The sequence below is a fragment of the Poromitra crassiceps genome (genome assembly GCF_964638095.1).
Source record: "Poromitra crassiceps genome assembly, chromosome: 27".
Classification (NCBI taxonomy): Eukaryota; Metazoa; Chordata; class Actinopteri; order Beryciformes; family Melamphaidae; genus Poromitra; species Poromitra crassiceps.
In genome coordinates this window covers 974,152-992,783 of record NC_139650.1, presented here as the reverse complement: position 1 = coordinate 992,783, position 18,632 = coordinate 974,152, and the positions used below count along the sequence as shown (strand labels likewise).

The following is an 18,632-nucleotide window of genomic DNA, read 5'->3' as shown; positions in this document are numbered from 1 at the left end:
TTACGCTTCGCAAGTCACACTGACGGAAACTGTCATTGTGTAAGCACACCGTCGTAAAAGCACGGCTACGTCACTGCGGTCTTTGCCACTTTGTACAGTAGAGGTCACTCTTGCGTCCCAGTCGGTGTCTTTTACTGCTCTTTGTCTGACCTTTCTCGACTCATACAAGTTTCATAAACAAAAATAAATAAATAAACAAAAACTTGGGCGAGTATGGAAAAAGGAGGTTCTGAGAGGCACAGAATAGGTGTGCAGCACCCGTGTGTATCCAGCTCAAAATTATTTACTGTGGCAGGAGTTCCTTAATATTTTCATGTCAAATATCTAAATAGATAGGCTGCACATTTGATAAAATTGTGCCAGAAAGAAGAGATTTATTGTTAGATACATAATTGTCAATAGGTGGGGAATAATTATGGTTATTCGGAATGAGTTATTCCATACATCATATCGGTAGGACACAGGGTTGAGTTCAGCACCGACAACCTGTAGCAAACCGTTTTTTTAAACACGACGGTGCTTAATTTGATCACACTGTTTTGTGACGCACTGCCTCTTTAAAAGACGGCGAATGCGGAGCACGCCGCGTTGCATGTTGGGACTCGGCGTCATTAAAGGAGGCTACGTTACCTGCGAACCTTGTGCAGTCAGTCCCTCTCTCTTTCTTCTCTCTCTAAAAAGTTGGTTTCAGAAAAAGATTGTCATGGGTCAGTACTGCTGCGTCAATGGCTGCACTAGTCACTCACAGAGGCAAAATGGGACAAAACTGGACAGTGGAATACGTTTTTTCTGCTTTCCTAAGTGCAGAAAACACGAAGGGAAGCAGGTTGAGGATCTGACGAGAAGACGGCGGATGGCGTGGGTAGCTGCAGTAAGAATGAAACACATTACTTTTGACAGAATCCCTGTTTCAGCGAAAGTGTGTTCCCGGCATTTTCATTCAGGTGAGTTCTCTCGTCTCTAACTTTGATGTACAATATTCTTCACTGTGTGTGTGTGTGTGTGTGTGTGTGTGTGTGTGTGTGTGTGTGTGTGTGTGTGTGTGTGTGTGTGTGTGTGTGTGTGTGTGTGAGAGAGAGAGAGAGAGAGACACACACACCCCTCATTATCTCACTGCTATAATAAGGCGAGGGGCTCCGCAGCGCAAGTCTCACAATATACCCTTCTCACGGGGGCCATTTTGTGTCAAAAAGGCAGGATAAACACAGGTGCAAGCAAAACACTAATGAGGGTTTCAAACTTCCCTGATTGGAATTGAGAAACCCCCATTAGTGTTTTGCTGTCACCTGTGTTCATTCTGTCTTTTCGACACAAAATGCCCCCTGTGAAAAGGGCCAATTGCTCAACTCCGCAAGTGTCTGTGCAGAAAAGTGACCTCAAATCAGCAGACACGCGCCTCCGCAAGGCTCCCGTGCGGGCAGTTGTCGCCTGGCCATGCACACCCCAAATGTTCTAACTATGCGGACGCGGCTGGGCGGACAAAGTGGAATTTTCAAAACTCCCGCTCACTTCCACGAGGAGAAACCCGCACAGGGTATAAAAGCTCCAAACTCTTTCTCTTCAGAATTCTGTGTCTCTCATTTCCGTGCGACCGTCCATGCGGGAGGTATAATTCCAGTGGGCTCTGTCTGTGGTGGTGTCAGTCACGATTTGTGATGGAAGTGATGATCAGTGGTGTCACTTGACCAATTGTGATGCCATCAGTGATGTCACTCGAGCAAATGTGATGTCATCAGTGATGTCACTTGAGCAACTGTGATGATCTAGTGTGAGCCGATGGCGCACGGTTGCACGATGGCACGTAGGTGTGTGGGTGGGTGGTGTCTCTCAGTCACTCTCTATTCTGGGAGCCCGCAAAGCGGGCGATTTGCATAAATGCAGCCATGGCACATCATCGCCATAGTCTCCACCCTACAAATCAACCTAGTTATCGAAATCAGAAAACAAACATGCTCCGGGATGCTCAGGGATTTGCATCATTGTGTATAACTATAACCTGCAAAATTGCTGTTTTACAGGACAACCAGCATATGAGATGCTGGACACCCATCCTGACTGGAAGCCATCTTTGCTTTTGGGCCACAATGAAGGGAAAGTTCCAGACAAAGAGAGGTTTGCACGCCAATTAAAGAGAGACTCAAAACGAAAATATGAGAAGACCAAGGACATTGTTCCACAAGAAGCAGGCAAGAGGGCTCAACATGAAGGGAAGGATACACTTCCACAGGAAGCAGGTAGGGGCGTATGATACATTGATGTACGTCGTTGATCTATCGTATCGTATCGTATCTCAATGCAAAGTGAAAACATCGATATGTATCGCCATCTTTAAGATACAACTTGTAATTCCAAGATGAAGCATAGTTTGTTTTTAGTAGAAATGTACAAATACAACAACACGAACAACAAGTGAAGGGGTAAACACAACCAAGTGATAAGTATAAAATGGTAGATAAATAAAAACACAAAACATGCCAAGGGTCGACATAAGATAATATAAATAGATAGAAAATTACTTCAATCAATCACAGGCACCTGAAATGAATTGAATTGCATCAAATTGAAATCGTATCGAGGCAGACTTTGTAATATCAGCAAATATCGTATAGTTATCCAAAGAATAGATATAATCTCGTATTGTGATGAAACTTGTGATTCCCGTCCCTAGAAGCAGGCGAGAGGGCTCGGCGTGAAACGGAGGAGACGGCACAAGCAGCGCTGGAGGTGACAGAGCAGGAAGTGGAGACGTCCAAAAATCCCGATGACCAAAAGAAATGTGTGCTCTGCAAACCTAGGCAAGACGAGATCAACCGTCTGCTAGAGGAGAACAGGAATCTGAAGCACGAACTTGATCAACGAAAGATGACGGAGCCATTTCTGAAGGGTGATGATGATGGCAAGGTAAAATATTACACTGGACTTCCAAGCTATGCCATTTTCCAGGTGTTGCTGGATATTCTAACGCCATGTCTGCCTCAGGGAAGAAGAAGGTTGACACCGTTTCAGATGCTCCTTCTTGCCCTCATGCGTCTGAGATTGAACCTGCCGCTCGAGCACATCAGCCATCTGTTTGGTGTGAACAGATTAACCGTTAGTAGTGCGTTTCAGGACACGGTGAGCGTCCTGTACGCACGCTTGTCTCCGCTGGTGCACTGGCCAGACAGAGAGGGTTTGTGGCTCAGCATGCCACACCAGTTTGTGGAGACCTTTGGAAAACGCCTCGCCGCCATTGTGGACTGCTTTGAAGTTTCCATAGACAGACCGTCCAATGTTCAGGCAAGGACACAGACATTTTCACACTGCAAAGACTGTCACACAATGAAATACCTTTTCGCTATTACTCCACAAGGAGTTATTTCCTTCGTCTCCAAAGGGTGGGGTGGCTGCGCCAGCGACAAGCAAATAACAGAGGACAGTGGTTTACTAGACAAACTATTGCCAGGCGACGTAGTGTTGACAGATGGAGGTTTGGACATAAAGGGTGGTGTGGTGGGGGGGATTTCTGCTGAAGTGAAGGTGCCAGCATTCGCAAAGGGTCGCCGCCGTCGGTCGGATGCAAAGGCGGAGGAAACGAGACGCGTTGCACATCTCCGAATCCACGTGGAGCGAGTGGTTGGTGTTGTGCGCAACAACAAATACAAAATACTGTCTTCAAAAATTCCTATCGGTATGGTTCTGCCATGTGAGGGTGACAAGGTGACATTCTTAGACAAAGTGGTCATGGTTTGCTGTGCGCTGACAAACTGGTGTCCAAGTGTTGTGCTGTGATTGCAAAAAAAAAGTATGCTGCAATGATCTGCATCTTCTAGACTAGTCTTCATATTAGAGGTTGAACAAAGCAGCGCAGATCCTACAATGCGGTGAGTTATTCTCAGCCCTTTTCATACTAAGGACCCCTAGTTTTGTTCACATTAGGGGCACAGACACCCCCCCCCCCCCCCCCATTTGATTTAGTTTCTCTGACCCAAATCTGATCATATCTTTGTTGTTTGATATGGATAGCGTGTAAGAGGGTAATATTTGTATTGCTTGATATACTGTAGTTAGCTTGTAGGATAGTACTGGTAATTGCTGCTGTTGAATTCATGGTTCCATGTTATCCAGACAATATGGAACAACAAAGTCAGGATTAGTGTTGTCACGGTTTTCGGTACTTCGGTACTTAGTCGGTACTACATTGTTTTCGGTTACTAGTCAGGATGCATTACATGAGTCAAAAGCTTTATTTCAGGCCACAGCTCAACTGTGTTAAGACCTCTATGAAGATGCATGCTGATCCTTACATCAAGGAGGTGGCATCACATGGACCTAAAGTAACCCTATTTCCTGTGCTGTCTTTTAAGTTTGTGTTATTGAACACCTTATCAGATCAGCTTTTCCAGCCAGACAAACATGTGGAGGCCTCATTTGTTCCGGTCCAAGAGCAGTGGAGGCTGTGGAGATGTGTTTAGAAGTTCAGAGGGAAGACGGGAAGAGTGGAACAGCTCTGTAAAAGACAAATGGAACGCCAAGCCCATCTATGTGGTTGGAAAGGAAACTGCAGAATTAGTGCAGAATCTGCGTCTAAATCCTCCGGGCGAGGACACCGGGACAGCAGACGTTCTCTCACGTCTTCTCGTTGAACGAGAGGACACAAATATTTGACCGCTTTTCTTCCCCTGTGGCTCGATCAAAAGAGAAGCAGCTACATATAGGCCCCACCACAGAAGAGGCCATGACAGCAGATGGCCTGTGTGTTAGTGCTACTGCAGAAAAGCCAACAGCTGAACACCTGGCTGCGGCGATAGCCAAGCCTCTAACCCAGGGGTGGGCAACTATTTTTCATGGGGGGCCACATGAGAAACCCAGATTGTTGCCGGGGGCCGAACAAATATTGTCATGCCATAACCCATGGATGGGCAACTTTGATGATAGAGAGGGCCACAAAAAAATGTCCTCGCTACCAGTTTTTGCTGAGGGCTGAATGGCGCCAGCGTGAAAAATTTTGGGCATTTGAAGCCAGGTTTAGAGGAATAACTCATTTTAAATTAACAGTTGTGATGTCATTATTCAGTCTTAACCACCAATATTTGATCCTTTTCTCACTCACTCCTATGTCACCACCTGCTCTCCCTGCAGGGCTTGAAATTAACTTTTTTCACCACCTGGCTGCTAGATTTTAAAGTTACCAGCCAATTAGAATTTCCACTAGCCGAAATGTTTTTCTTGAAATAAACCAGAATATGAGTGGGTTAATTTAAGCATTTACGGTAAGTATCAGTAAGTGGCCTGGGATTCTCAAAGCCTGTGTTGAGGGTCACACAAGAACAAAAATGCACTCTTGAAGCTAAATAAATCCAAAACCAACAAGTTAATTATTTAAATTTCTACTTCAATGTAGAACAGTCAGTTCTTACACATGAGATTACTTTTAGCCTTTTAGTCATAAATATTATTGAAAGATATTCCATATTCCAGACTGAAATGCTATAACAGAAGAGTATTGGCCAGAATGACATGAACATTTGGACACTTATTGAGCGGGTATCTTGCATGTTGCGTTCAGGTGCACTGTAAAAAAAAAAAAAAAGGGTTTTTTTTTTTTTTTTTTTTTTTGTGTGCAATTCCATCGCGGGCCACACAGGGGGCGCCCGCGGGCCGCATACGGCCCGCGGGCCGTATGTTGCCCATGTATGCAACCCAACAGCCACCTCAACTCTTGAGCACATCCGCTGTCTCTTTTCTCTCTGTATATTCTGCATGTACTGTCGTTTGTCTGAGAGTTTTAATTTCCTGGTCTTTGTCACCACCTTTATGTGTATGCTGCACGTATGTTTTCCTGACATGATTGACATTTTTACATGAATATGAAGCCATTTGTTGGCCAATTTAGCTTGAGATTGTTTGATAAAGCTGATATATATATTTTTTATTTTTGGAAATAAATTTCAACAAGTGAGTTGATATGGGCGGAGATATTTCAAGTGTTTTCAATGAGCAGAGTGCTCACAAATTGCTTTGTAAAGGCTTGTGTGTACGTTTTCCCATGCCATGTATTACTTCTGAAGACCGATATGTTGGCCGATATATATATATATATATTTAAGTTATAGACCACATGTTGTGTATACTTGATTGTTTTTCTTAACTCAAGTCATATATATTAGTTCTATTTGTGTTTTTTGTATTTCTAGTTCTTTATAATAATGATTAAATTCCCAGAGAAGTTTACAGTTTCAGTGCACAGCACTGTCATTTTGGACAATAAAGTTTATTGTTAAACTGTAAAATATCCTGCCTACATTATATATCTCAAGTCACGTCCAGTCCAGGTCAGAGCTCCTGCCCTCTTCATTTGTTGAGTCTTTTGTCAAGGTGTTCAAGAAATAGCCTGTGGAGTGAATCGAAGAGTGGTTTGATATATTTCATTAAGGGCTATGTTTTGATGGTCATGTCAAAAATCTTCTCATGGTAGGTGCATGTGCATCTCTCTCTCACACACACACACACTGATCACACACCAGGCACCCTGATTAAAGTGAGTAAAGTTAAACAAAATACGACCATAGAGTTTTTGAGGAATTGTCAATTTCTACAATCCATTGCATGAAACTGCTTGTACAATAGAAAATTATTTTCTTTTGTTAAACATCAGAGCTTTATTGCTTTTAAAAACGCATATCTTGTTGAACTAATGATCTATTATTATTACATTATTATCTATGTTGTTAGACCCAATCTAAATTACAACCCTTAAAATGTGGTCTCGAGACCGCTCCCGAGGAGTAGCACTACTGGAGCCTGTCCCAGCATTGGGCAGAAAGGTCCATTACAAGGCATGGAGACAGTCAGGCCCACTCACATTCATACAGGATAGTCTCCATCCACCTGAACAGTTTGGATTGTGGCGGTTCCTATCTGGAGGAAACCCCAGAGGAGTACATGCAAACTCCACAACAGAAAGCCCCTTTTGACGAGCCCACCTGGGCAGTGGACACTGAGGACATGGGGACACACCCTCAGCGCCCACAGCATCCCAGGCGGGAATCGAATCCAGGACCTTGCTGTGAGGCGACAGCCAAAATGTCCAGATAGTTTGATATTTGGATACAATTTAAAGCCTTCAAGTTGATTTGCCCTGATATTGTGAGTTTAACCCTAGATATCTTGAAGGTGGTGATGCTCACAATTGGCACTTTCCCTGGAAGCAACCCCATGCAACAAAATTTGGGGAAATTATATTATTTACAATGGAAATTCAAGTATAAGCCTATGGTATAAGCATTTATCTGCAACTAACTAAGTTGCCTGCTGCAAGTGAGTTATATTGTTTTATCAGTTTTCTGTGTGTGTGTGTGTGTGTGTGAGAGAGAGAGAGAGTGAGAGTCGAGAGAGCAATTATTGGCTGATTATTGCCAATGATGTTGCTGATGCTGAGTGATTTCTGTAATGCACGCAGCTTGTTAACTTTAATTAATTGGGGTCTAATCGGACCGGAACTTGTTTGGAGGTCAAACTAAACGCTGCCGGGAGGGAGATGCTGCCGTCGTAAGGGAAAACAAGCAGATGAAAACAGAATAACTTCATTGAAACGGCCGTGATAGGGACAGGTAATGTGAAGTTTACCGAGAGAAGCGTACTTGTTAGGAAATATTTCCAGAAGTGCCTAACTCCAATGAGTTGTTGAAGTCAGCTCAAAATGTTATATCGGCGAGAGAGAGAGAGCTAGCTAGCCAACCAGTTACGTAGCTGATTAGCCATAGCATTTTGGGAGGCGATGGCTGCCATAGCAACCGTTTAGGAAACACTGGTTGTGGTGGCTAGCTAGCTAGTTAACGCTAGTTTGTTGTTGTGTTAAAACTAACGCTACATAACTTACTGAGACTGAATGTACAGTAACGTTATAGAGTTAGCGATAGTTAACGTTGGGTAGTTAATGTTACAAGCCAACGTTAGCTACATCACTGCTCAAATGTAACTAACTTTGTTCGATGCTAGTGTTGCTGTTGGAGTCAAACTGTTTTAGCATTAGCTAACCTGGCTAACGTTACTTTCCATCACTTGTCCTACTGTTAAGCTAGCATAACGCGTTAGCCATAAAGGCCATTAATAACATTGGCCCAACGCCATTATTAAATAAACGTTAACGGTATAACGTTATCTGTCCATTATGATCCGCAGTCCATGCTTAATCGTTTTTTGTCTGCCTCGAGTCCCAGTTAGCCCAGTTTACCAATGTTGTGATTAGCCAACCCGAAAGTAGCAGCTGATCTGCGGCTGCTGTTGGAGTTGGCGATAACCGCTATTTTCTGGTAACGTTATTTTTAATCAGCTGTCAACAGATCTAACACTATATAGCGCGAGGGGCTACGTTCACTGTTAGCTAACTGTTAGCTAAATACTTGTGCAGGTTAAAAATCACAGCCTTACTTTAATTGAACAGGTGTTGGCAAGTTAACACCAGCTAGCAGTGGGTCTTTTTCGTGATCAACAAAAGTTAAGTTGAACAGCTAACTGGTAATTTATTTAGCTCGTTAGATGGCTCAAATCTATAAATTTTTACATGGTCCATCATGGTTTTTCATTTCATAATCTGATGTCAAATTGGGCCAGTGTTTTCCTTTAATATTTGGGAGTGAGTGAATGAATGAGATAAATATTTAAGTTTTCTACTTCCTTGTCTGAAATAATGGTGCTATTTCTATATTCAGCTTGACTGAGTATGGATGTTGATGACTGCAATGGCCGGTCTTACATATCAGGTACAACTCCATAAGGCAGACTCAGTATTTAATGTTTTCACAGATATACTGACGTTTAAAGGTTGGCATCTCATTGAAATGCCGTCTGTTTTCTTTTGGGCTGCAGCTAGTGGAGACTCATCAATGGAGAGGGACTTTACTGGGGCCCTTGGAGGTCCAACAGTGAGCACCCCCAACAGCCAGCACACCTCTCCTAGTCGCTCTCTCAGTGGTCAGTGTGAAATTATGTTTGAATGCCCCAAAAATATGACTGTTATGCTGAATCAAAACCCCAAATCTCATGTATTTCACAATTTACATATTTTACTGTGTCCTCGCAGTCTCTCAATTGTTATCAATGAGCTACTTCTTATAACATTAGTTATTGTGCTATGGCCAATTGGCCATGTGTTCAAGCAGAATTGTGAAATTGGCATCATCATCCAACTTTGACCTGTCTGGAAAAGACCAGCTTGCAAATGTAATATATTTTAGGTGCACAAAATATATACATGATATATTACTTCAATATTTAAATGAATTTACATTTGAATTAAATGTTATGACAATTTTTCAGTGCTTTACATGCTTTACATGTCATGACAACATTCTCCAAACATATGACACACACAGACACTCTTTTACTAGTCTCTCCCCAGACTCAAATATTACATTGAATCGCTGTGCTCCGCATACTACATAAGTGAGTCTGTGCCAGTTCACAGCCACTGCAGGTTTTGAAGGCGCGTTGAAATTGAATGAGTGACAGGTCGTAGCACCGATGAGAGAGCGGTTCGAAAAATGGGCTGCGCCTCCCGTGTTGTCTGATCGCAAAGTCGTTACTGATTGGAGAGGACTGAAGCCATCACTGGCATATGACTGGCCAAGTGAATGGTTCCCTCCCATAACCAGCCCTCTGAGGGGAAGTGTCCCAGACCCAGAGAGAGATCTGCAGCATGCAGTAACGTAGTGTATCAGCGTAAGAACTCTCATGGGTCTGGCGTCGAGACTACCCTTTTACTGAATCTTAGAGGCCATTTACACCTGGCATTAACATGCATTTTTGGTGATCAGATTGCAATCAGATTGTATTTTATCACTTGAAAGTACAGGTGTAAACACCCCCAAAACGCATTGAAGAAGGATTGCAATCCGGAAATACAGAATCTTCATCTTCTTTGCAGTTTTATGGCGGTTGGCATCCTTAAATGTTGCCTTACTTACCGCCACCTACTGGATTGCTAAAACTACATTGCAAATTACGGAAATACGTCCTCGCACGTGAGTGTTTATCTAGTTAGCACAAAGAAAGAGCAACACAGCTAGAGCTAGCGTTACGCGCTAACGTTAACAGCAAGAAAGGAGAACTAATGCTATGGATGATATTGACACTCGTGGATGGAGTCACGAGGAGACCAAGTGCCTGCTTTCAATTTGGTCTGACGAAAGTATACAAGCTAAACTTGGCAGTGCATATCGCGACCGACCCATTTATGAAGTAGTGGCTAAGAAACTGGCAGAGAATGGCCACAACAGGACCTGGCTACAATGTCAGCGAAAAATTAAACACCTGAAACTGGCTTACAGACAGGACAAGAACAAGAAAAGTGGCAGGGGTAGGGCAACGTGTCCTTTTTTATAAATAAATACAGTAGATGCAGTGCTGGGTGATCGGCCATCGTTTTGTCCAGGTGAAGGGGACGTTCACTGTGCATTTGAGTTTAACAATAACCTCTATTTCCCTGTGCATGCATGCAAACATGCATGCACACGTTCAGGGGGCGCGCGCGTGATGACGTTCGAGCTGGAGAGCAATCGGATTGCAATCTGTTCACCCAAAACGCATGTTAGTGCCAGGTGTAAATGAAATCAGGCTGAAGTGATAAAATACAATCTGATTGCAATCTGATAGCAGAAAACGCATGTTAATGCCAGGTGTAACTGGCCTCTTAGACTCTGTCCATAGGAAACGTGTTTTTCAGATCAGAATGCTTTTGAAATCATGTCCAGATCGCTTAGTTCCAACACGCACAGACCACAGCCACAGTACAACGGTCACACGGACGATAGCCAGCTAGTTTCATCTGTTTGTTGTTGTTGATTGTTGCACACTCTAATTAAAGCCAGATTATTGACAATTCTGGCAGCAGGGGAGTTTGAAGATCCCCCTGCCAGGAGAAGGGATAGGAAGGAAGAGTGACATTGACGAGCAGCGCGCTTTTCCTCCAAATGTTTAACTTTTTTCAGCTTGAGACGCCCAGAGCGCTCCGCCCAAAAACACTAGTTGCCAAGAGTTCTTAAATGCCAGGTGCGATCCTGGGAAGAGCAGCGCTCCTAGCACGTCCTTACCATAGAGAAAGAATTGCAGAAAGGCGCTGGCTGCTCAAATACACATTCCCTGTCGACACAGCCCCTTCGTCTTTTTTCAGCATTTTAACCTTGAGAATATCTCATATCTATACATCTCATTTAAAGCTTTTATTCATTTATTTTTTGTTCTTCTGCCTCTATAGCTAACTCCATTAAAGTGGAGCTGTACAGTGATGAGGAACCAGGTCGCGGTACTGAGGAAGAAAGAGGGGAGGGAGTTCCAGAGCAGGGGAGTGAGGCTGTGGGAGGCTACAGGGACCTTCCCAGTCCTGAGCCCATGCCAACTGGAGCCACCAGGCTGCCAAATGGGAAACTGAGGTGTGACATCTGTGGAATGATCTGCATTGGACCTAATGTTCTCATGGTGCACAAACGCAGCCACACAGGTGAACTGATCCATTTAATTTGATTAATCTTTCCCTGTTTGGAAAACACAACACATTTAGTGTGGTGTTTGTTAAACATATTTCTTAAAGTACAGCTAACAGGAATTTACTATATAATTTTAGAAATTTTGTTCATGCCTCATAGACACAACTTTTCTGCATTTCTCTGACATGTCATTGTTGACTAAGGATATAACAACAGTGGTGATGGCAGGACCACACAGGACTGAGCGTGATGGGTCTCACCTTGGGCCAAAAATTATTAGAATTGTCTTTTGTCTTTTTATGTTGTAAGCGAAGTTGAAAAAGATACTCAGCCATCATACACATTTTGGAGGGACAATTGGTTAAAAAAGCAAAAGAAGTCTACCTCATAATCCAAATCAAAATAATTGAAAGCTTATGTAAATGAACAGGTTTAAGCATGGAAATTCATATGTTTAAAAATATGAACATTTATTTAGCTCATGAAATACAACTTAAGGCAGACCTTGTCAGTGTGGGGACGATGGGGAAGTTGAAAATGTTCAATGCATCCAGGCAGCCCCCGGGTGCACGCACAACGTCTGTATATTGTGTTATTTCCCCGTTAAATTTGTCCCTCATCGAAATTAGTGACTTCCGTCATATCGTAAGCTAACATTGCGAAAATATGTGAACGGGGTGTTATGCTTCCTCACCTTAGAGTTAAATATGTGAACGGGGTGTTATGCTTCCTCACCTTAGAGTTAAATATGTGAACGGGGTGTTACGGGGTGTTATGCTTCCTCACCTTAGAGTTGCAAAGCTGGTGTTTTCCATCAGCTGTCAAAGGTTGTGGCCAGAAGTGGAACATGCTTGAAACTAAGTTGAAATATTCAACGCACAGAAAGGAAGTGCAGCCGCAATTTTTCTGCCCTTTGTGATCTAGTGTTGATTTGCTCTTTATTGTCAGAGCCATAAAATGAGCAACATTGATAGATTTGTTTTGGTTGATTATGCACTATTTTGTGGTTCACATATTTAATAAGTAAGAATTTATTTCTTTTGAACAGTGTACGTTTTTATCATGATGATTTGCAAGTAGGGCTGGAATCTTTGGACATTTACTGGTACCGATTGTAAAACAGCACTTTGTCTGTGTTGAATGAAAACAACCATTCACCATTTGAATAGAGTAAATTATTTTGTCTGCATCGTTTGTACAAACAATGTGCTTGTTCTACAGGGAAACAGACCCTAATCAGTTGATTTTTGGCTCATTTGGTATTCTCTGCATTGATTTGCCCTGTGAAATAGTGGAGATGGCTTGTGAACTCTGGGATTCCCAAGCCTCTGTGCTTGGTGGGGGGAGTGTCTATTGGCTGCCTGATATCATTTTTGATACCCAGCTCTACTTACAAGTTACCATACGGATGTCGGGAGGCAACGCACTAGGCATACAGATTCAGTGAGAGGTGTTGAGTTAATAGGTTTGATCTACCCACAGGTGAACGGCCTTTCCAGTGTAATCAGTGCGGCGCCTCCTTCACTCAGAAGGGTAACCTGCTTCGCCACATTAAGCTGCACTCAGGAGAGAAACCCTTTAAATGTCCCTTCTGCAGCTATGCCTGTCGTAGACGAGACGCTCTTACTGGCCACCTTCGCACTCATTCGGGTGAGAGGGATTCTTAGACTTTGCAGATATTTACAAATACCAGTGACAGAAATGCACAGTTGGACTTGCTTTAGTATCGTTACTAATAATTGGCTTTTGTTTACTCATTGACTCATTTCACCTTCAGGGCTCCCGCAAAAGCTGCAATTTTAGTAGGTCAGTTTTCCAGTCATGAAAAAGTGAGGAAAATTAACAACCCAAAACATTGGGTTGTTATGGGTTATTATCTCTTGTGTATTGCACACAGTATATATATATATATATAGATATATAGATATATAGATATATATATATATATATATATATATATATATATATATATATATATATATATATATATATATATATATATATATATATACTAGCTGTTATCAAGTATAAGAAAAATAAAAAAAGAACACTAGGATTTGGCTTTTGTAACATCCTGAAATGAAGTTAGGTGTGTGTTCAGATTATAGGTAGAAGTTACAAAGTCAGTGCATGTGAATAGTTTACACTTGACAGGTAAATTTGATCAAACACAACATATTGTTAGATGTTTATGAACGTATCCAATTAAATGCTTTCAACTGAAAGCTTTACTGTGGGCATTCAACCCCTAGATATGGAATGAAAATGTTAGTTAATTTGTGGTGTTAGGTGCTGATACTTTCTTGAAATTACAGTGCAATGATTTCTCATGCTGGCAGTTTATTAGTAACTTTTGGTCGAACAGTTTCCATAATGACAATACAAGCATTGCATTGGTCTAACAGTTTCCATAATGACAATACAAACTCAAACCCAATAGTAATATTAATCTTTAAAAAACCTGATTGCGTTGTATGTTTTGGTAAGTCATGCAACAGTCCTAGAGTAGTGTAAAGGTCCCAAATCTTACTCTTATGTTTATCTGTGTTTCTCTATGACACTAATAGATCTATAAAGTATTTTATTGTGTATTATCAGGTCACACTAGTATCAGCTATATATTCATATTTTCAACATATATTCTGTTCAGCACTCTTAGGGAGGGATGTATATAGGGATGCATGCTTACAGGGAATGTTAGCTCAGTTATAATCTAATTTCATACAGGCTTAGATTACATAGTGTTCGATTTGCTTGTAACTTAAAATTCAACAATTAATATTTGTCTGTCCCGTACTCCAAAAATGACCATTGGGTTGTTGATCAATACCACCAATGACTTAATGATGATTACCATGCCTACCTTGCCAAGTGTTGAGATTTCTTGCTTTCAAAATTGTCTTTCAGGCCTGTGTGTTTTAGAATACTAGAAGAATATGACCCTTGCCTCACATTTGGCATATTTTGTTTAGCAAGCCTGGTGTGTGATTGTGGAACAAAATTACCGTAGTTCTCAGAGGTCAAGTTTTGACTTTTGACTTCTTAATAATAATACAGTCTTCCCTCTCTGTCCCCAGTGTCCTCTCCAACTGTAGGGAAGCCCTTTAAGTGTAGTTACTGTGGCCGTAGTTACAAGCAGCAGAGCACCCTGGAGGAGCACCGTGAACGCTGCCACAGCTACCTGCAGAGCCTGGAGCCACAGCAGCCAAGCAGTGGTCAAAACCCAGGTAGTGTGTTATGACCGTCACTGAGGTGGACGTCAACCAAAAGCAACCATGTTCCCAGTTGAGGCAGTATTCTAAATCACAACATGCAATATGTATACTATGTATGTATGTATGTATGTATGTATTAGGGCTGCTCAATTAATCGGATTTATCTCAATTACAATTTTGGATTCCCACAATTATGAAAACAAGATAATCGAGATAAAACAATTATCTTTTTTTATATATTATTTATTTTAGTTAGCCTATTTAAAAACAATAGTACTTTCATTTTATTTCTTTGTTTTTCCCTTAAATTATATTTAAAGTTCAAAGACATCCAGTATTAAAAAGACCAAAAAAAAATCAAGTTAAATTAATGGATGATGTTGCCAAAGTCAATGAGTAATCGCGTTAAATAATCGTGATCTCATAATCAGTCAAAATAATCGTGATTATGATTTTTTGCCATAATCGAGCAGCCCTACTATGCATGTATGTATGTATCTATGTATGTATACTGCTATGTATACTAATATACTGTACTATGTATATATGTAGTCCTCTTTGCCTCCCAAAGAAGGTAATGTGCTGCACAGAATCTCTAAGCCTAAGACTTATAGTAATGTTCCATATCAAAAAGATGATTCAGTCTCTGAAGACTAACTTCAACTTAAACGTTGACGTTCAACGCTGTTATATGTCATTTTGAACAAATAACCTTGTGATGTGATGATGTCTTGTGCAGGAGAGGAGATGAGGGAGCTTGAGTTCATACCGGACTCTCTATTGCAGCCTTCCTCAGACAAGATGGCATTCATTGATCGACTCGCCAACAGCATGACGAAGCGCAAGAGATCCATGCCACAAAAATTTGTAGGTGAGCACTTGATTTCAATGTGGAAAGGTGGAGGAGATGGAGGAGCCCCCTGTCGACCAGGTGTTTTGACCTTCATTCAGGACCTTTTCCTCTGACGTGACCACCAGCTCTCTGTTTTTATGTTTTCTGAGCTGTTTGATTTGCTGTAGCTGCAAGACAACATGGAAACCACATGGAGAAACTGTTTTGAGCTCTATTTTTGACAACAGTTTGCAGTTGCACATAGCTAAAACAGGAGTGCGGGATATAGTGGCTCTTTGTACAATAGTGAATACAGGCTCAGGGCAGAAACATATAATTAAATGGTCAGATCACGCATATAATATAAAGTCCTCGTTGAACTTTTTTATAGACAACATCAGCATAATTTAGCCAGTGTTCTTGATTTTCTTTAGATGGCACAGCTTGCAACTTTTTTCCCTCCAGATCAAACTCTCTTCATTGTGCCAAATGCCTACTAGATGTCATAGACAACACGTTATATATATTTTTTTTGTTTTGTTTTTTGTTTCTCCACATAATTTAGAATTTCTATGTTAATGATATGACTACCGGTAATCAAATGTGTAAGTAGTCTACTACACACACAGAGAAAAAGTTTTACTTGAGCTAATTTAAAATGTGTTTAGTGGTTAAACCGCCAAACATTTTCCAGGTGGATTTGTCTCTTTGAGTGTCTTGTACTACTGCTTCCTATACTGCACTGCCAGCTAATATGTTCTTTCACTTTGTGTGACTGAAGGACTTACACTAGCCTATCATTTAAAGCCCCATTCAGTAAGTTTTCCAAGTTTTACTGTTGGAGAAACTGCGCCCTCTGGGTCCAATAGTATCGATAAAGATATCGCCGTTCAAAGTCAACAAAACACAGCGCCAGAAAGCTCTATGTACATGTTGTGACATCGGGTACTCACCACGTGATGAAATAATAATCCATAGTTCCGTGAAACATCATTTTCGTAGCAAATCCGAATCAAGTTACTTCCTTGTTTTCATGAACACAGCGCTTCCGCTGTACAGCGCATGCGCGCGTCCTTTTATTTTTTATTTTTTCTTGCTACGGGACGCAGGCAGCAAACTGCTTAGTCCCAGGGCTGGCCAATGGAGGGCGGTGTGGGATAAATAAAGACGAGGCTCTCCCTATTACAAGTCAATCTACCATGTCCTGTGACTAAAAAGCTCTTATATTACAGTAAAAAATGTCAAAACTCTTACTGATTGGGGCTTTAAAATATAAAAATGTATCGTCTAGGGCTGGGCGATAATTCAGTATATCGTCTTTCAGTGGAATCATCGTGATAATATGGTGATTCCGTGACACAATTCTGCGGTCTAAATTGATAACGAGCAAACTTTACACACTTGACAATTCAGTTCAACTGGATTTAAGGAGATTTTGCATACGTGAGCCATATTGTGATATATTTCGATACTGAAAAAAATCTTTGATTATCATGGTATTGATTTCAACCATCTACTCCATGTTTGTGTTTATCTGCCTTTGTCTCCTGTGGAGAAATGCCTTGGGAATTCACAAAGTACGTGATGTTGATTGATTGACAGGAGAAATACAAGATCACCCAAACCTAGTGGCCTGTCAATTTACCTGGGTGGGCCTCCCAAAATTAACATTGTATCATAAACACCGTAATCTGTCATCAACTTAGGCCGACTCTAGTCCATTATCCTAAGAGTAAGACTATGTTTCCTTGCTGCAGGACAGAAGCACATGCGCCTCAGCCTGGCAGACGCACCTTACGAGATCAGTGCTGGTTTAGACAAAGATGGGGAGATGCTGCACCCTGGGGACCTTGAACCGCCACATTTTCCCAGTCTGGGAGAATATGTGGGTGCACCAGGTAGTGGAGGAGGAGGAGGAGGGGCATCAGACACAGTGCGACCACTGCACCTTCCTCCCACTCACCCTTCGTGTTTATCAGAGCTCCGGCCGCTCATCAGCTCCGCTCATGGCCCGATAGCCCCTCTGGGCCCGAGGCTGGACTGTACGGGGGCCGGGCCCGTGCTCGGGGCCGCTGCTGTAGGGGGAAGGGAGGCAGCGGAGGGTCACGAGGACCTGCCCGCGGGCCGGAGTCACGCGCCCTCACCTAGCAACGGTTGCCAGGACTCCACGGACACAGAGAGCATGCCAGACGAGCCGTGCAACAGCACCGGTCCAACTCTGTCCCTCCACATGAACCATAACAGCCACCACCATCCCCTCCACACCAACCACCACCACAACCCACCGCCTCCCCCCACTCTGTGCCACAGGAGTAGGGAAAGACACAGCCCCAGCCATGCCAAAGACAGGGATGGGGAAAGGGAGGAGGGAGGCCACTCGGCTCCTCCACCTCCTGCCCTCGCTCCAACCCCCGGCTCACCGACGGTGCCCTCGTCCACCTCCAGGGAGGCTTTTCGGGTTGTAGACGGAGAGGGGCGAGCCGTGCGTTCTTTCCGATGTGAGCATTGCCGCGTGCTCTTCCTGGACCATGTCATGTTCACCATCCACATGGGCTGCCACGGCTTTCGCCAGCCTTTCGAGTGTAACATCTGTGGCCACCGCAGCCAGGACCGATATGAATTTTCTTCACACATCGTCCGCGGGGAGCACATCCTCGACTGAGACTGAGGAAGGGTCCGACTAGCTGCTTCACCTAGAGCTATTCTTACACTGAGACAAAGACCTGGCTGGGTTTGGTCTGCACAGTACAATCATTGGGGCAGTGAAAGAATGAAACTGATTGTATCTTAACATTTCAGACTGTATATTAATATTTCAGACGGGCACTGGTACTGTTGGTATGCAACACTTGACTCCAGATACGCATGATAGGAAAGCTCATATATCTCATCACTCTAAAAATTTTAATGCACTTTGACCAATGAATCCGTTTTTAAAAAGCACTTTCAAATTAATGATATTCTAAAGTATGATGAGTCAATGCACTTTTTCATCTTCAGAAGTGCCTTGCTATCTAATCCGGGGATTCAAACCTGGCGCACAAAATGTTATACAAATGTGATTTGTGTCGGTGACCTGACAAGTTCCCCTCTTCTGCACTTTAACTGAGATGATGTAAAAAG

At 42.5% G+C, this 18,632-nt stretch overlaps 1 protein-coding gene across 1 annotated transcript; it reads left to right on the top strand.

Moving 5' to 3' along the window:
- Positions 1-7,489: 7,489 nt before the first annotated feature.
- On the top strand, positions 7,490-18,171 carry LOC310799204 (zinc finger protein Eos-like; the record flags this gene model as incomplete). Its single annotated transcript, XM_083661768.1, has 8 exons — positions 7,490-7,589; positions 8,691-8,741; positions 8,848-8,952; positions 11,234-11,476; positions 12,945-13,112; positions 14,540-14,689; positions 15,417-15,548; positions 17,267-18,171. Exons 2-8 carry the CDS (start codon positions 8,702-8,704, stop codon positions 18,169-18,171), a joined length of 1,743 nt encoding a protein of 580 aa, XP_083517894.1. The 5' UTR covers positions 7,490-7,589; positions 8,691-8,701.
- Between the last annotated feature and the right edge of the window lie 461 nt (positions 18,172-18,632).